At 32.7% G+C, this 18,310-nt stretch overlaps 1 protein-coding gene across 2 annotated transcripts in view; it reads right to left on the reverse strand.

Annotated features, from left to right (window-relative positions):
* LOC143255251 (leukocyte tyrosine kinase receptor-like) overlaps positions 1-18,310 on the reverse strand; it is a 72,865-nt gene that overhangs the window by 31,553 nt on the left and 23,002 nt on the right. For both annotated transcript variants that reach the window (XM_076510626.1, XM_076510637.1), the window contains exons 7-18: positions 17,757-17,929; positions 13,942-14,036; positions 12,728-12,772; positions 11,624-11,665; positions 10,788-10,947; positions 10,153-10,300; positions 7,849-7,863; positions 6,757-6,879; positions 2,163-2,328; positions 1,340-1,522; positions 808-1,059; positions 300-407 (exon numbers count right to left, since the gene is read on the reverse strand). In XM_076510626.1, the coding sequence (XP_076366741.1) occupies positions 300-407; positions 808-1,059; positions 1,340-1,522; positions 2,163-2,328; positions 6,757-6,879; positions 7,849-7,863; positions 10,153-10,300; positions 10,788-10,947; positions 11,624-11,665; positions 12,728-12,772; positions 13,942-14,036; positions 17,757-17,929 (1,510 nt within the window). The remainder of the gene's footprint in view (positions 1-299; positions 408-807; positions 1,060-1,339; positions 1,523-2,162; positions 2,329-6,756; positions 6,880-7,848; positions 7,864-10,152; positions 10,301-10,787; positions 10,948-11,623; positions 11,666-12,727; positions 12,773-13,941; positions 14,037-17,756; positions 17,930-18,310) is intronic.

The following is an 18,310-nucleotide window of genomic DNA, read 5'->3' on the forward strand; positions in this document are numbered from 1 at the left end:
ATTTTCGTAATGAATTAGATTCGTGCATTGCGACTCTTTGAACCCATCTGTGATTCGGTTACAAAATATACTCCTCAAAGACAAAGTTAGGATTAGAGAAAACACCTTCTATCATCTTGTAGAATCTATGACAATCTGAATCCAAGCTACTATTGTGGCGAAAAGTGATTCAAATATTAGATTGTAGAATCATAACACTGATTTAATAAAAAGATGTTAAATTCTAAGCAAAATTTTTCAGAACATCAAAAATCCTAAACATATAAACAAGTAACTGTGTATACACATATGATACTTACGCGCTAACAAGCAGAAAAAAAGGATAACCGCCATTGTTACAAGAATGCACAAAATGATTAGAACCAGGTGGTGTGTTGGAAGCTGGAAGCTTTCGCTTTTTATTGGCGCTGAAAACATAACAAACAAGAACCAAGTTTATAAATGTATATAGAGAGAGATAATAAGTATATATTTGTATTTTTGGTGAAAAAATGTTTCAAGGGAGGCAGATTTATGAAAACTAAATATCATTCTTCATTACCCTAATAGCAATGAGTAATTAAGGTAGCAGTATGCTAAGTCATAAAATACTTACATTTTGGACCAGTCTCACTTTATTAGGCTATAAAAACTTAAATATATATTACAACGATAATAATACTGAACAGAAATTATACTTGTATATATATTTATAAACAATTACCTTGACAACAGAGGCTATCAGGTTCAAGAGTACAGCTATAAGAGTACAAGACTTGCCTTGATAGCCAATGTCTGACACTATAATTTTGAAAACACAAGACTTACCTTGACAGGAAAGGCCATCTGGGCCGAGAGAATAGCCTGGAGGACAAATACAGTTAAAAGCTTTATTTTCTAAGTCCATTATCACACAGAGATATTCGCATCCACAGCCTTTCTGAGCTGGTATCACATCCGCCTGACCGTCTCCAGAATTTGCTCCTGTTTCTTCTAGTGTCATGGTGGACATTGGGCTAAAATAGGATGTTCCTCCTTGACCATTGTTATAAGCATTGTCTTCCTCAGCAGCGTCTCCACCTAATGAAGGATAATGAAACTGTGACTGAAGAAAATAATAAGAAAAGCTAATAATGTCTTGCAATGAACGAGACCGATATGACTATCTTCTAAACAACTAATACTACGTAATTAGGAAAAACTAAATGCAAAAATATCTTGTTTTACCAGTAATATTTACCACTTAAACAAACTAATAAAAATATTTCTAAATTAGAAGCTTAAAACAGGTGTGAAATTTTAGGCATATAAGACCATGTTATCGCATAAAACAGGAAGTACCATTTTTATATATACAAACCTCTGTAACCACCACCACCTCCTCCTGCTGTACAAGCACCTCCTCCTCCTCCGAATCCACCGTTTGTTTTCCATTCAGAGGCATCTCTACAAACGTAACCTCCACGTGCCCCGTTAAGAAATGATCGACCTGATGTTGAACCCTGGTCAGTATAGTCAGTGTTGTTCCAGCCACCACCACCACCTAATAGTGAAGATAGTGAAGTTGTCAGTAAGACAAAGATTTTCTTACAAATAAATATACAAGCTTCAAATCATTTTCACTGTATTACAGAGCTGTTAAGTCAGTATGAACTTGTGCATGAATACGTTCTTTAAAACCTTACTCTTAAGTTGAAATAAATATATAAACAAATTTCATTTCTGTTTTATGACAAGGTTTTATAGGTTGCTATTTTTCTATAACATGTACATAAGGATATGAAAGATTTATATTCTCCCTATAACATAAATTATTAAATCTTTTAGTAATCATAATATAATGGAGAGTCAAGACGTTTCAGAAATTGGTATTCCTGAAGGGATACGAAATACTAAGTTTGGGAATTAACTTACATACACTACTTGTTAAACACACACATTTTGTATTAATTTACAGGAAGATTTAGGCGTCAATCTTAAATAAGCAACACTAGGGCTAAATAACTAATTTAATTTGATTGAAAATGTGGTAAAAATATGAGCATGCTAATATAGTTTTAGAAAGAAGCGTTTCGAAATAATACATTTTAATGTATGGGCTCTTATACTAAATTATCTTAATGTTTGAACACAACCCTGTAATAATGACTGTGTTATATCAACTTGTGCTGAAATACATTCACCTGCACCATCTTGTGATGAGATTCCATTTCTAGGTGGAAGACCTGGAATAACACCACGTCCATCGGGATCGATTGCTGTGGCAGGATCGTCAGCTCTGTTGTATGATAATCCACCACCTCCAGCAGCCACTACCAAGAGCACAGGCTGGTGAGTCTGGTGATGGAGCTGTTATTGAGTTAAAACATGTCTTGATTTCCGTACGGTATTCTTATTTTATCTGTTTTACTAAACGAGTCTTAACTAAAGAAACATCAATAAGACATCTCTAGCAATCATTCCAAATATAATATTTTTGAGTTTTTAAGTGCCATAGTGCTGCAAGTGATTTAACACTAAGATTTATAGAAATCAATGATGTTTGTATAAGTTTGGACCTCGTTCTTTGTAAACTTCTATTTGAGATAACACAACATATGATTAAATCACGAAAGTATATAACACATCTTTATAAGATACTGTGATCACAAAACACTAAACTCTAAAACACTTTATGTATGGTAGGTTAAAGCGATACTTTATTAAAATAAAAATAGGTATCTCTGTATGTACATCATCTTCAAGTCAAGAATCGATTTTTTTTCTTTCAGCTAAGATCATCACATTAAGATATTTTAAAAGGCCCCTCATGAAGTAATGAAGAATTTTTTTAGTGAGAAAAAACAACAACAACTAATGTTCAATGCAGTTTTTCTTTATTGGAACTAAAACTTTTGGGACGTGTTAATTGGCTAAAAAGAGACATTTCTCGTACTCTTTTATCTTTGGGGCTGCGGAAAGTGATTTAAAGTGGTAAGGTGACTGAAATCTGTCAGTGCATCACGAGTTTAACGGCCAAGCACAAGAAGCGCGAAATTCTCCAAATAACACACAGTGGTATCCAGGAACCGTTTAGAACCACTTTGGTAGATTCTGTGTAGCAAGCCAAGTACAATATTAAGCCTGTAGCTGCTTTCAGAATCTGCTTTTCATACTGCTGACTACCATGATGCTCAGACCTTCCTTACCGGTGAAATCATTCGTTTCTTGGTTGAAAACTAAACATAAAAAAGGTGATAGCAGAAGCATAGAAAGTTGGCAGTTGTCTAATTAATGATGTTAAGAATGTGGCTTTATTGATACATACTGAATTTCCTCCTAGTGGGTAGACCTTAGTACCAGCTAGTATGGAGACTTTAGCATGCTGTATTTCACTTAAACTTATATTATTTAACAAATGAAAACTTGTCTCGAAAAGGTATGTCCAACGGTAACTTCTCTGGGAGTTTCCAGTTCGAAATTTTAATATTCAACCAATTCTAGTGTAAAGACATCCTTTGACTCCTGAGGAACGTTTAAAACCTTGTTTTTATTAAAGACAGTTTACCACGTATGCCAGGCGCCTTCATTAGACTGAAAACGTCACCTCCTATATTGACTGAGGTTGTGTGTTTGTCTGTCCGTGAAACCTTATCACAGTTTAGGAGTTAGCAAGCCGATTAGAAATAGCCTAAGGTTGATTTTGTTTTTAATATGACGTAACCTTCTTATCAAGGGAGGCTAAGACGAGCCCGGACGAATATCGAAACATGATAGGGTCTGAAATCGAATTTTTTGTTTATATCTGCCACTCTTGGTATCCCAGGAGTACTGTGTTTGAAACTGCGTTCATATCTCCACTCAAAAGCTAGTAGGATTATAAACGTCACACAGCTCAGGCACTACGAACGAGTGTCCTAACCGGATTTGTTTTGGGGTATGACACCTCTTAAGGTAATTTTAAAAGTAATAGGAGATAATAAAAGAGCTCCCGTTCATAATATATTTGCAATATGGGGAAAAAGAAGTTTAATAATAAATATGACGGTTGACAAAACTTACAAACGTACTTAGAACTAACATTTTTTCTAACTGGCTTCACTTAACACAAAGCCTTTTAAGAGTAGTAATAATAATATTTATATCATTATACATATATTTTAATATTATAATTTCACCACTTTTGAAGTGTATTTTATAGTCTGTAGTTTTTCCACTTAGTCTTTACTGAATATTTTACGTAAATTATTTATTTAAGTTCTTATGAAATAAGTTAATTAGTATAATTGTACTATTATTTCCAGATTTCGATGAATATGGAATAAGTGTAATCCGGAATAGTGGTAGTTCAGAACGCCTCCTAGAAACTACAGACTTTGAATATTTAGGAATATTCAGTAGGACCAGTAGTCAGTTACACAACTCGAGCCACTCAGCTGTTCGAGGGTTTTGCATCTAGAAGTGTTATTCGTTTTATCAGCCACAGTCATGTTGATTATTAACTTGTTCTGTGCACTGGAATGAAGGTATTTCATGCTAAGTATTACTAATCTAAAATGTTACAAGATGAAGAAAGATGTCTAATAAGCACTTGACCCTTTTTTGGTTCATTCAGTAGGCCTACACTACCTATCAAGATCTAATAGGTATTGTTACAAGAGGTACATTTTAAAATTATCTATAATTATATTTAAATCCGCATAAATTTTGTAGCTTCTCCTTACATTCACAGTGTATTTCACCACAGGTTTTACAGTAACATTTAAAGAAAGGGTTGATAAAATAAAACCGCCAGTTTGTTCAAGTGATGAAATTCCAAACAGAAACGTCGATGGAAGAGATAAAACAATTCATCCAGCATACTCTCTACAAAACAATGAAGCTGTTATTTTATAACACACTAACTGAAAAAACAAAGTAGCTGTTATTTTTATAGCACACTGTGTATAGAACAATGAAACTATTACTTTGTAACACTATGTATACAAAACAACGTGGCCGTTATTTTATAATACACTATACGTAAAAACATGTAGCTGTTATATTATAACACACTATCCACGAAACAATGTACTTGTTATTTTATAACACATTGTACACAAAACAATGTAATTGTTATTTTATAACACACTGTACACAAAACAATGTACTTGTTATTTTCTAGAACATTCTCTATAAACCAATATAGCTATTATTTTAAAACACACTATCTATAAAACAAAGTATCTGTTATTGTATAGTATGCTGCCCATAAAACAAAGTATCTGTTATTGTATAGTATGCTGCCCATAAAACAATTTATCTGTTATTGTATAGTATGCTTCCCATAAAACAACTTATCTGTTATTTTATAACATACTATCTATGAAACAAATTAGCTGTTATTTTATAATAAATGGCTGACTGGCCATGTGTCATTAGCGCGTAATGTTTGTTTACAAAATATTAGGAAATACCGTACAGTTCACTCTCTCATGGTTAAGCAAGTAATGTGCAGTTCACTCCTTTATGGTTAAGGAAATAATGTACAGTTCACTCTCTCATGGTTAAGGAAGTAATGTACAGTTCACTCTCTCATGGTTAAGGAAGTAATGTGCAGTTCACTCTCTCATGGTTAAGGAAGTAATGTACAGTTCACTCTCTTGTGGTTAACTAAGTGTGCTTGAGTAATACGAAATATAAACTCACTAAAGTGGCCAGTGAATATACTTAACGATATATTAACGAAGGCCATAATTTTATGAGCAATATAAAACTACTTTTATATATACGTGCACACATTCTCTTTCTTACAGTCACGTGATACACTGAACACAAAATGAAAGCTCAAGAACGTTAGCAGCCCTCATCTGTAGCATTGATGTTTATACTGTTTAAAACTAGCTTTTAAGTCAACTAACAACAATATTTAAAGTTAAATACACCTATTATAGATAGCACATAAGAAGCGGTACTGAACTCCGGTTTCAATGGCACAAAATGTTGAGAATGGTGACTTAATCCCCCTGTACGTAATGACAGTTTAACACAGGTTACCCTCGAACTACCCATGGTACAGTTAGGCACTCTGAAATAATTGGGGTAAAATTGTTCAAGGACATATCAAGGGGTCGCTAACAGGTATTAAACTTGCAGACTTCCAACTATGAGTTCAGAGCACTGGGCTATGCTACACTCACTAACTAATATTAGGTATCATAAAGTTACAAAATATATATTTGCAACAGTGAATAACATTTGATCAATTGTACTATAACTTGTTTGTTCGTCATATGAACAAGCCGTACGAGTAAGTATTGATAATTTTCTTCTTGAAATATTTAAAAATAAAGAATAAATAAAAATCCCATTTCGGCCTCCGTCGAGTATTGATTTGAAACAAGAAAAAAAGAAATCGAATTTTAAACTTGAATTACCCCTTATGCGCATGCAGGCTAAACAATCAGGCTAGAGACCGTCCGTATATTTCAGAGGGTTAGCAGTCAGCATTACCCATTTTGTCAGGATTTTTAAACCCAATAACTGGAGTGACTCTCACTTAGAACACGCCCACAGTTGAAAGAGTTGCACAGCACTATAAAGTATCTACATCCAGCACACCAGCCACCAGGTCACCCTTGACCCTCAGAAAAGACAAAAAAAAATGGTCTTCATGATTCCTAGCCACGATTTTCGTCCGTAACATAAATATAGCACATACTAAACGGGGTTATTTGCAAAAGCAATTGGAAATTTTGTTTGAACAAAAACAAAGTTAGTGATCATAATTACATATATTATAATTACATATGTTCTTACTTTATAGATGAACGTTCCTCCCCCACCGCCGCCACCACCACCTCGCTGGTTCGAACTGTATAGTTCATCACGCAAGTTATGAATGTTTCTTTTCGCTGGTCCAACATGACATTTCTTTTCGAGCTACACAGAAACAAAGAACGTATTAAATTGTTTCATTTTGCGATTAAAATAATGGCAAAAACATCAAGATAATCTTGAGTTTTGTTTAAACAGAAAAATAATTAACTGAATTAATGAACAGAGTCTGTTAGCAGAAACATGTTTCTTAAGAAAATAATTTTTTGTGCAATATTTTTATAAATCTCATATGAAAGCTGGTGAACAATTATAAGAATAGAGAAAATTGTATTATATATTTATCTTTGAAATAATATATTCAAAGTGAAAACAAGAACAAAAACAGCAGTCTCACACTCTAAAATATAAACTTGTTTTTGCGATATGCATCAAAATATATACTTTCACAGTTAGGTGTGCTTTTAAACATATCTCTATTAAGTCATGAGCTCATATCCTAGTTCAAAAGTAGACATCCAATTAGTTACAAGCTCTTTGTATTTCTACGGTAGTCAAAAAATTAAACGTCTCTACATCAATTATACTTCCAAGTAAATTCCAACAATTGTAAAACCAGGGACAATAATACTAATTATCTTGAGACGAATAAACCTGCAATAATAATATGTCATACATAAGCTGATAAAATAAAATTCTCCACCAGGGGCGTAACCAGCACTACAGTCGGGGTGGATATGGGGACCTATTTTTATACACAAAGAATTTCAATGATTTACATGAAAGTTAAATTCATGAAAAACAAAAGTCAGAAGAGAGTGAACGCTTTACACATTTTAGAATAGAAAAAGAGTCATTTGACTTCTTCCCCCTTCTTCAACGCCATAGCCTGTAGAGCAATGATACCATCACATGATTCAATTAACCTTATTGTCTAGAAAATGTGTATATAAGACACCTGAATACAGATACGTTACTCATCTCAGTTTGCTCAAACTGTCTATTAAAAGAGACCCCATGAATAAGATGGTTTCTTTTATGAATAACATAATTAAGAGATTAAAAGATACTCACTCGTTCTGGCGTATCCTACCAAAAGAAAAAATAAATGCATTATCAATTGCAATTGTAAAAATATTTTAAATTGTTAAACACTGGTTGTAAAATGGTGAATTTATGGAATTTTTTATACCAATATTCCCATAGTTTTTAAAGATATTTTAGAGTTTAACAGTGTAATAAGTACTGTGTAAATTGTAAAATAATTCTATATTTATAATTTGGTGCGATTTTATTTATTCCGATATTACAAAACTCATTTGTCCTCATATATGTATATTTTGAAACAGCCGAGATTTACCCGAGCTGCTGTCAAAGTTGTAGTAAGCTTTAAATTATACTTTTTTACTCAGACTTAAGAATAATTGATTCACATTTAAGAAATATTTTAGTTATTACACACTGTCGTGATTGTACTTCTGTAACTTTCAAGAATCTTTACATTCATTACAGTAATTAAGCTTAAGGACTATTTTCAATCAATATACACATGTGTAACGGTGTAATAAATATTAAACAGTGACTACAAAAGTTGTGAGGCTCTGTTACCATAGAAACTGCAACCGAAACAAACTAAATACCACGATATGTATGCATTTTGACTCTGAAAAATAACTGAAAATCACCAACATATTTAAATATTTATTCATCATAATAAAGACTTTTCATCTAGTGCTTTGAAGAAATGTCCTTCACTTTACTAAAAACTACTGCTTGAAAAATCAAATACTTTTGTCTTGCTAACCACCGTTAACCTGAAGAATGTCTGTGGCTCAAAACTTTAAATATAACCTTGTGTTCATACATTTTAATGTCAGTAATTTTTCTTCTGTTTCTACTTTAATAAATTCGCTTTTGGTATTAGTTTTTTTTTCAGCCTCAACGGCTCACTATGTTACACATGGGCTAAAAGTCTAGAATAGAGATCTTTCTATAAAGTACAGGGGTAGCTCTTATTTAGAGTTGGTTACCAGAGGTAGTTGAGCCCACCGCTTATGCAACTACTTTTAACCGAATGGCGGGGTTGAGTTTCACAATTACAACACCATACAGCTAAAATGGCAGAGAGTAGTAATTGGAATATCGTAGCTCAAACCTTTAACTTTAGGATCCTCAGGTCGACAAGCTAACTACCAAGATGCGCCCGGCCCAGTTTACATTTAAAACATTGCATGAAGATTGGAAAAAGAAAATAATAATTATATGGAATTGTGTTGTTACTAACTAACAAAGTGGTATGTTTATTGTTTAAAGACGAATTGTTTATTTTTGGTAAGAAAGAACATACATATTTGTACTTATATAAAGAGTTCAGTTTAAATATCTAAAAGCTTTAGGAAATTTTAAGATATACACCTTTTAAAATTTGAGCTTTGTCCAATAACTGAAGTTTGAATAAAACATTTCAACCACAATCTAATTATAATCATAACTCTCAAGGTGTACAAATGCCAACACATTGGAGATCACTCATTTTATTGCAATATAGACGGTATGTTTATTCAAACTTGTTTTTATGACTCGTATGGTCAACGTAAAAATTTAAGGTTCGATTTTTCGCGTTGGACACAGCGCAGATAGTCCATTGTCTAGTTTTGCACTAAGAAACTAGAACACGAATCTTTTGTTAGTATGGAACCTTTAAACAAGACAGTTATTAACACACAAACGATTCGGTACTTCAGTAGTTTAGAAAAATTCAAGTGGGATCTACGTGAACTCCCATCAGTAATTCTAGAGTTAAGAAAAACGCTATTTATTTCTCTGTTTTGGTTTGTACTAACACCACAAAGATTAAATGATGTTGAGAGGAGTGTGATAGGCTGCTTAACAGTTAAACGATGTTGAGAGGAGTGTGATAGGCTGCTTAACAGTTAAATGATGTTGAGAGGAGTGTGATAGGCTGCTTAACAGTTAAATGATGTTGAGAGGAGTGTGATAGGCTGTTTAACAGTTAAATGATGTTGAGAGGAGTGTGATAGGCTGCTTAACAGTTAAATGATGTTGAGAGGAGTGTGATAGGCTGCTTAACAGTTAAATGATGTTGAGAGGAGTGTGATAGGCTGCTTAACAGTTAAATGATGTTGAGAGGAGTGTGATAGGCTGCTTAACAGTTAAATGATGTTGAGAGGAGTGTGATAGGCTGCTTAACAGTTAAATGATGTTGAGAGGAGTGTGATAGGCTGCTTAACAGTTAAATGATGTTGAGAGGAGTGTGATAGGCTGCTTAACAGTTAAATGATGTTGAGAGAAGTGTGCTAGGCTGCTTAACAGTTATTATTATTTTTAATTAAAACTACTTCAGTTTGAAGATCACACCTTCCTGCAAGCACTAACACCTTGTTGACCAATCAGAAAGAAGATTATCTCTCCAGCGTTCCAGTTGAAGACTGCTCGTAGAAGAGTACCTCGACTACTAACACGGTTCTTTACACCCTGACCTCCACCTGCTCCTCTGGCGAAAACCCTGAAAATTTGTAAATTTGGGGTATTATTTGGCTACATTTATAAAGATACATCTCTTATTATTCTGTTCCACCTGGTGAAAATTAATTGTGTGTAACGTGATGCCACTTGACATAAGATGTTAGATCTAAACCGTATTAGTATTTACAATCGCGTATAACAAAATATTATTTTCAAGTTTTCAAATGGTATTTTTCAATAACAACGAGAACGTCAAATCTTCATATGTAAGTCTTTAAACATGTTTAATGAAACAGCAACACTATTTCCTTAAATGTGACATATTTGATATTACTAAGTTTTTTGCCACTGCTAAATCATAATGTTGCTCTTTTATAATTTAGTGTATTAAATATTATTACAAAAAATTAGTTTAAAGTTTTATTATAGTTTAGAATTTCTAACGGTTTGATTCAACTTTACTTGAAAACTTACATTTACATTCCAACACAAACTTATATAGCAATTTAAGATATTTGCCGACTTACGTGTAAACACCTGATTTAGGAACTGTCCACATTTGTGATCCTTTGTAAGGAAAATCTGCAGCAACAGCGACCCTGGTGCTTGCCCTTAAGTAGGCTTTTTCACAGTCAGAAGACGTAGGGCCTTCCGATCCTTTCGCACCACATGAGGTGAACGTGTAGCCTATACGAACAGTACTTAGCTCTGAATAAAGTTCGAATATTGGTACGTCGAAGCTAACTATTAAGTACATAAATAGGCTTTAAATACTTGTGGCCAGCAGGAACTAGTAATGAAATAATAATCGTAAGTGTGGAGATTTATTAATGATCATTTGAATTCAAACACTGCGAATCTGCCTTAAATATTAATAATGTGGTTGAGCCAGTTTTAACCATTAATTATGTGATTAAATCCTTAATATTGGAGGTCAGCCAAGTTTTCAATAGTGTTACTAATAGCTAAATGTTAGAGGCCAGCCACACCATGGTGATAGTGTGAAAAAACTGTACATGTTAAAAGAATAGCGTTATCAGCTCTGAACAAGATAAATTTCGTTGATGTAACAATACAATGCGTTTATGAAAATAAGCAATATAAAGGCTCTAAGCGAAGTCCAAAGAATTAAGACAAAATGTTATATACATACGTGTGTGTATCTGTGTGTGTGTGTGTGTCTATAGTTGTTATCAAGGCTTTATTTACACTATTATTTTGTAATAATGAGCCAGTACAGTTTACAAAACAAATTATCTAGGGGGCATAAAATGAAAATCACTACTTTTCATTAACGTATCTATTGGATGTTATAGTAATCGATAGGGTTTAAAACTCAATAAACTTATTACTTTATACTTACGTTTAGCAAGGCTAGAAACTCCAGTACTCCCTGATCTTCTAGCTTAAAAAAGAAAGATAACAAAATTACTTTCTGTTGCGAATCTCGAGAGAGTGGGACCACCTGAGGTGAGTCTGAGTGATTATATAGAATATAATCGATCTGAAAATCACAGCAGTCACACAAACGAAAGAATAAGTAAAATCATGTGAACACGCAACGGTCGGAAGATGTCGCAGTGGTAACGTTTGAGGTAAGTGTGTGGAGTCATAAAATACAAACTCGGTTTCGATACCCGTGTTTGGCACAACTGATCGTATAGGTTTAAGCTTAACTAGAAAAAGACAACAAAAGACAATTTAAAGACAACTATATTAAACTTCATTACACAAAAACTGCTTTATCGTTAAATTCCACTGAAATTCCTTTAATTAGACTCCTCCCTTTTTTTTATTATTATTGAATCATTGCGACTGCGTAAGGTCTAAATAAATTTATAATTCAAAATTTTTACGTCTTTTGATACTTAATTAATCAGTTTTAGACAACTACCTCTCAGAGAGCTCTATACTAAACTACCAACATATGCGAAAGGAAATCTAGATTAACTGAAAATATTGACCGACATTACAAAAAAAGAAAATTAATTTTCAGAATTTCACGCAAAGCGAATTACGCGTACAGAGCCGTAATTAATTTTTAATTGATAGATTAGAGGAAAGGAAACCAATAAATATTGTTTATTTGTTTAGAATTAAACACAAAGTTACACAATTGGCTATCTGTGCACTGCCCACCACGAGTATCGAAGTCTGATTTATAGCGGTGTAAGTCCATAGACAAACCGCTGTGCCACTAAGGGAAGCCAGTAAAGAACACGTACTCTTAATTCATGTATAATTGAATAATAGATTCTTACTGTCACTCTTACAGAACATCCACCGCCCCGAAGTACGGAGCGCTTGTTTTTTTCGGTAATGGTTTGTGAATTTTCATAATTACAATACGGGCACATTAATCCAACAAAATTAAGAACCGCTGTCATAAAAATGTTATTCAGCGAAATTTAGGAAAAACTATTTGCCTTCGTCTGTCTAAGCTATCTATCATAGTACCTATACTTACGAGATGGCGTTGTTCTGTATTTTTCTAATTCCTCAGTGGGTACCCCTGAAAAATAAACCAAACACAAACCACTAGTCTTTCTTCATACTATTAAACGGTACACTGTATTTAGAATTATGAACTAGCAATTATATACATATTTATTAAAGACCAGATAAAATGTAAATACATCGCAATATTTTGTTAAATATTATAGTATTTAAATACTATCGCCTTCTGAAGTCCAAAAGCTTGGATTTGATTTTAAATGCTTATTTTTTGTCTTTGAAGTATCATAGCTGGAATTTTCCTTAATTTTAAAGGTAAGCATTATATACTTAAACCTCGCATAATTATTAAGTATATCATTCAATACGAAATCTAATATAATTTATTAATCAGCCATCATATTTTAAATAATTTGCCAGAGATATCATTATTTACCTAAGTTTTACCTCATCTTTCAGTCAATCAACAAATACCAGAAGTTTACATAATATTTCAGTAAACTATTCAGTATAAGATGTTACGGCATTTTTCAATCAACCATCAAGTACCAGAATTGTGTGCTACCTTTAAGTCAAACTACGACAAAGATTTGTTAACCTGAAGATGACCTAGGAAGGTCGAAACGTTGTTTTCTGCTTATCAATAAAAGTGTTAATATCCATACCAGTCGTTCTGAGATACAAAGAAGATTTCATTTCTCGTTTAAGACAATCAGCAAATGATAGATAGAATTTTATTCATATTTCAATTAACCCTGAAGATAATCGTTACACTGATGAACACATATAAGAATTTTAAATTTATATTTAAACTAACCTTCAGAAAGAAAACTACTATCTCATATTTCAAATAACCCTCAAATGCCAGAATTTCATCTCGTGCTTCAGTTAACACTTATTTTCTAGTATTTTAACTTATAATTCAGTCAATTACCAGAATTTTTTGAAAATTTTAATTATCCTCTGTGTTTTCCTTCACAACTTACATAACAAGCATAAACACATGAGCTTGATTTTCTGATAGTTTTTTGTGACAAAAATTAGCACTTGAATATTTAGTGGAATTTTTATATATTTATATATCTTAAAGATATATTCGTTAAACTAAACTTACTTTATTTGGCAAAGTCCTTCTTGACATATATCTTGAAAGCTACGTTTAGCCTTAGAAACATATGAATCGTTTAGTGTTCTCATAATAAATAGTTTTTGTTTTCAACGACTCACCTATACCGAAACACTCCGGACTTAGTGAAACATCATCAACAGCAACATCAGACCTGTGTCGCAAGCCCCGAGTAGCGACAAACTGGAGATGAAACCTAAAATAGGGATATAGTATTGTTATCAATTAAGGTACTAACGTACCTGAAGAAAAACCAAAAAATCGTAATATACTATTTTCTGTGTGTTCGTCTTATAATATTTCGTAACATCTAGACACGCAGAAAGAATCTGTGACACTAAAACATACTCAATGATTCTAAAAGATGAGCATGTCAAGACAAGGAACCAACTTCATAGTTTGTTTAGTTTTGTTAAGTCTGTTCCACACGTGGACTAGGTGTCATTTCTTCCTTCTTATAAGTAATAACTATGTGGTAAAATAATCTTTTTTTAGAAAAGCTATTCTCATGTTTTTTTACGAAAAAAAGTTTCACTTCAGTATATCAGTTCTTTTTCATATTCATATAATAAATATTTGTTATACACTTCTCGTCAATACTTTGGCTTCATTCAGTTGTTGAAACAGTTATTTTACATAAACTGTGTAAACATTCAGTAAAGTTTGAATTGAAATTAATACTTATCTTACATGGTTAAAATGTAATTAAAATTCAATATCCTAGAAGAATACAAAGTAATTTATTAATCTAAGGGCTCAACTCTAAAACATAAACAAAGTGAAATCTCAAATAACTTTCTAAACAGTTCTAATATATTCTTCACATTTTCTCGCTTTCGCTTTTTTGAACATTTTATTGTGATGATCTTACCACAGAACAGGTTTGTTCAAGAGAACTGAAGATTTCCCTATAGAAACCTTTTCACAAAATTATCTCAGAAAGATCTGTTTGTTTCCTATTGTCAAAGTTACACAGTAAATGTTATTAGGGAAATTCAAATTAACTATTCCCTTAAAACTTTACTGTAATGTTCAATAATATTTCAATAAGGATAAACTATCCTTCATTTTGGTTATTACAATAACACTGTGGATCGTGAAGAAAAGATTAAAATATAATATAAATCAATCAAAAGAGGTTACGTACTGGTGTGTTCTTTCTTAAAAGCAGGGCAGAAATGAAGTATTTGGTCATTATACACAAGTGGAGACCGTTTAACAAACATCATAGTCGTGTCTTGTCATAGAATAATGTGCATGTTAAATTTTGAATGTAGTGGTAAAAAAATTAACTAACTTCCGTAATACTGCAGATATAATCTTTTATTACTTGTTTTGCTAAATAATATTTTACTGTTTCAATTAATGATATGAATAAAATTATATTATTTTTTATAATTTCTTCCACCTTCATGGCGGGCTTACAATATGCTCCAAAAACTTAACACTCCAGCTTAAATTTAACGTTAACTGTTTAAAAAATTATTGTGGTTGTTCAACGTTAGGTTTTGATTGTTAGAATGTAAAACAATTTATAGCATTAAGTGGAATGTATAATTCCGATATTATAGAGAATGAAACTATGTATAATTATCGTAAAAAGAGAAATTTAACCTAAAGTACAGACCAACGTTTTAACCTTCTTATGTCATCTTGTTTTAATATCCATACCAGCCGTCTTGAGAATACAAAAACAATTTATACCAAATGCAGAACAGCTGCATAATGTGTACATTTGGAGAAAGAGAATAGTGTAAATATCACCTAGAGGACATTTGAAATATCCAGTTCCTTCAACTAGAGAGTAATTGTGTTTGTGTGTGTTTCTGAACAGTGATGACTCTCAATGTTTCCACTGCATATTTTACCTTTTGCTTTCCAGATAACAAATAGTGTACTTATTTTTGCCCCATTGTGACAATACGGAAACAAACTCGTCAAAGTCGTTGTGGTAATGTTGCAAAAGTTGAGTGCATGTATTTATACGGCTCTTTTTATGAATATCTGTCCATTACTTTAGGATCCGAGGAGCACTCACTTTCCGAAAGCTCAGGTGACCATTGATACTGCTTATACCAATTTCATTAACAAGTTCAGCAGTAAACAATTATCAGTTATTACAAACAGCTGTATCCATCTTGTATTTCTACCAGTGGTGGTGTCCTGGTTGGTCTTCGTCCACTACTGGTGTTCAATCATTGTTGAATCTTTTCAATAGCACGTGCACATTTTTTGCGCCATGCACTTGTCTACATATTGCACCAATGTTGTCTGGTGGATTGTAAGCCATAACACATTCCGCCCACTAAATACGGATCAAATATCGCCGTTTTTCTCTGGTGCACGTTGTGGCTATGTTGTTCGCTTGCCTACTAACGTCACGAGTGCACAACGCGTGAACGAGAGAGCACTTTAACAAGCTCGTGTACAACTGTTTCTTGACGTCGTTTCGATTCTGTTTTGCGGAACACAGAAAGCAATGATATAAATATTGTCTTTATTTTCTGAAGCACTCTCGTACTTATTCTAATGATATAATGGAGCTATAATGACTTCCTATATGATTTGACAACAAGCAATAAAACCTTTCAATCTTAGCCACGTGACGGATTTACAATTTTATATTTATTTTAACATCGATGTTTGTTTAAGTTATACTTATATTGTTTGTTTGTTATGAATTTTGCACAAAGTTACACGACGGCTATCTGCACTAGCCGTTCCTAATTTCGGAATGGAAGGCCACACTTTTACCAACGAATAGTGGGATTGACCACCACTATATAACTCTCCTACGGTTAAAATGGCGAGCATGTTTGATAGATGTGGATTCAAGCGCCTGAAACATCTGGCCATGTCGTGCTTTATATTTAAAATGTACGTAACTTCTACTGTCACACCTGTATTGCGAAACTCCCACCTATTCACTAAAATTGTAGAAAATTCTCGAGCGTAAAATCAACAATGTAAGTATCGCTAACACTGGTGTATAGTCTATATTGTTATACAAGCTGAAATTTCTAGAACTCTTCTTAGCGTTGGAAATGTAACCAACGCGACGCGCGAAGAAACAGTGTATATTATTAGTTTGTTACAGATGGGGTGTTAAAACCCCGCGAGCTATTGATATAACATCAAATATTTTTACCTGGAATTTAAACATTAAAAACCAAATTAACATCGAACATTGGTATTTTTACGAAGACATGATATAATTTACGTGGTGAAAAAAACTTGACGTATGATCAACGAAAAATACAGAGTTATTTAGCTCACTCTTAAGTGAATTGTACATCACTTTAAAATTAATTCGCTCATCATGAGCCCTCAATAACATATCAATAAAGTTCTAGACCAGAAAGAACATTCAATATTGTTTGTAAAACTTCTGTACATAAAATCGTTATTTGTAATAACCGTTATTGTAAATTGTGCTGTTGTTTGAATAATAAAATATACTTACGTTAAAAAGGAAAACTATGTGCATCAATCTTGGCAAATATCATAAATTAGATACATATCGAAAACTATTTAACTTCTCTATCTTAATGACAATTTACCTCAGTTTTAGTATATTTGGAACTGTAATATTAACAACCTATAAAACTAACATTAAATACGTGTGAATGTCGTTAGTTGTAGTTAGTTAGACTATCTTGTATTTAACAGATGAAATCATAGTAGTTAGGGCGATCTTTTCCACCTGTTCTTCTATTCTGCATTCAAATGAGAGAAAAAGATAGAGAATACAGTAGTAATATCACAGAATTGTAACTAAATATACAAGATTGGTTTTCAGTGTAAATATATATATTGAGGGAAGACTGGGAAACAAACTCAAAATTTATAGACCACCATACTAGTCTGTATATTTCAATTTCTTGAATTTTATTACGACTATAAATCTTGATTTCACCTATAATGTATTTTTGGTATTGGAGCTACAGCCCTTTTCCAGAGGTTTTCCTGATCGCCATAAATTCTCCAGAGGGAGATCTTCCTTCCATTCTGAAACCCTGGATCATGTTCCACTAGGTCAAGCACCAGTTCACCCATGTTACTTCCATACATATGGTAGAAAAACCGAACCTTGAAAAGAATAACTATTTAAAACGTCACGAATAAAACAACAAAAAAACGTTAATTTCATGGTCCTTGTCTCAAAACTTGGATTAATAAAATTATAAAATTTTATGTTATTTAAATAGCGTGAGCATTTTAATTGCATTATTCTTTGGCAACTTGAAAGAATTAACACACGTATATATAAAACTATCAGTATGTGCACTTATCTGCAAATTTAATATACTGTATGCTGAGCATGCAAGGCAAATACAAATCACATTTGAAGTTAAAAATAAAAATTTTATGAGCCGTAAGTAACAAGTAACTCATATATACATATTTCTTTGAATATGGAAAACTGAATTCACATAAGCCCTTACAGTAAATATAGAAACTAGTTAGAAA

Source organism: Tachypleus tridentatus, chromosome 1 (assembly GCF_004210375.1).
Source record: "Tachypleus tridentatus isolate NWPU-2018 chromosome 1, ASM421037v1, whole genome shotgun sequence".
Taxonomy (NCBI): Eukaryota; Metazoa; Arthropoda; class Merostomata; order Xiphosura; family Limulidae; genus Tachypleus; species Tachypleus tridentatus.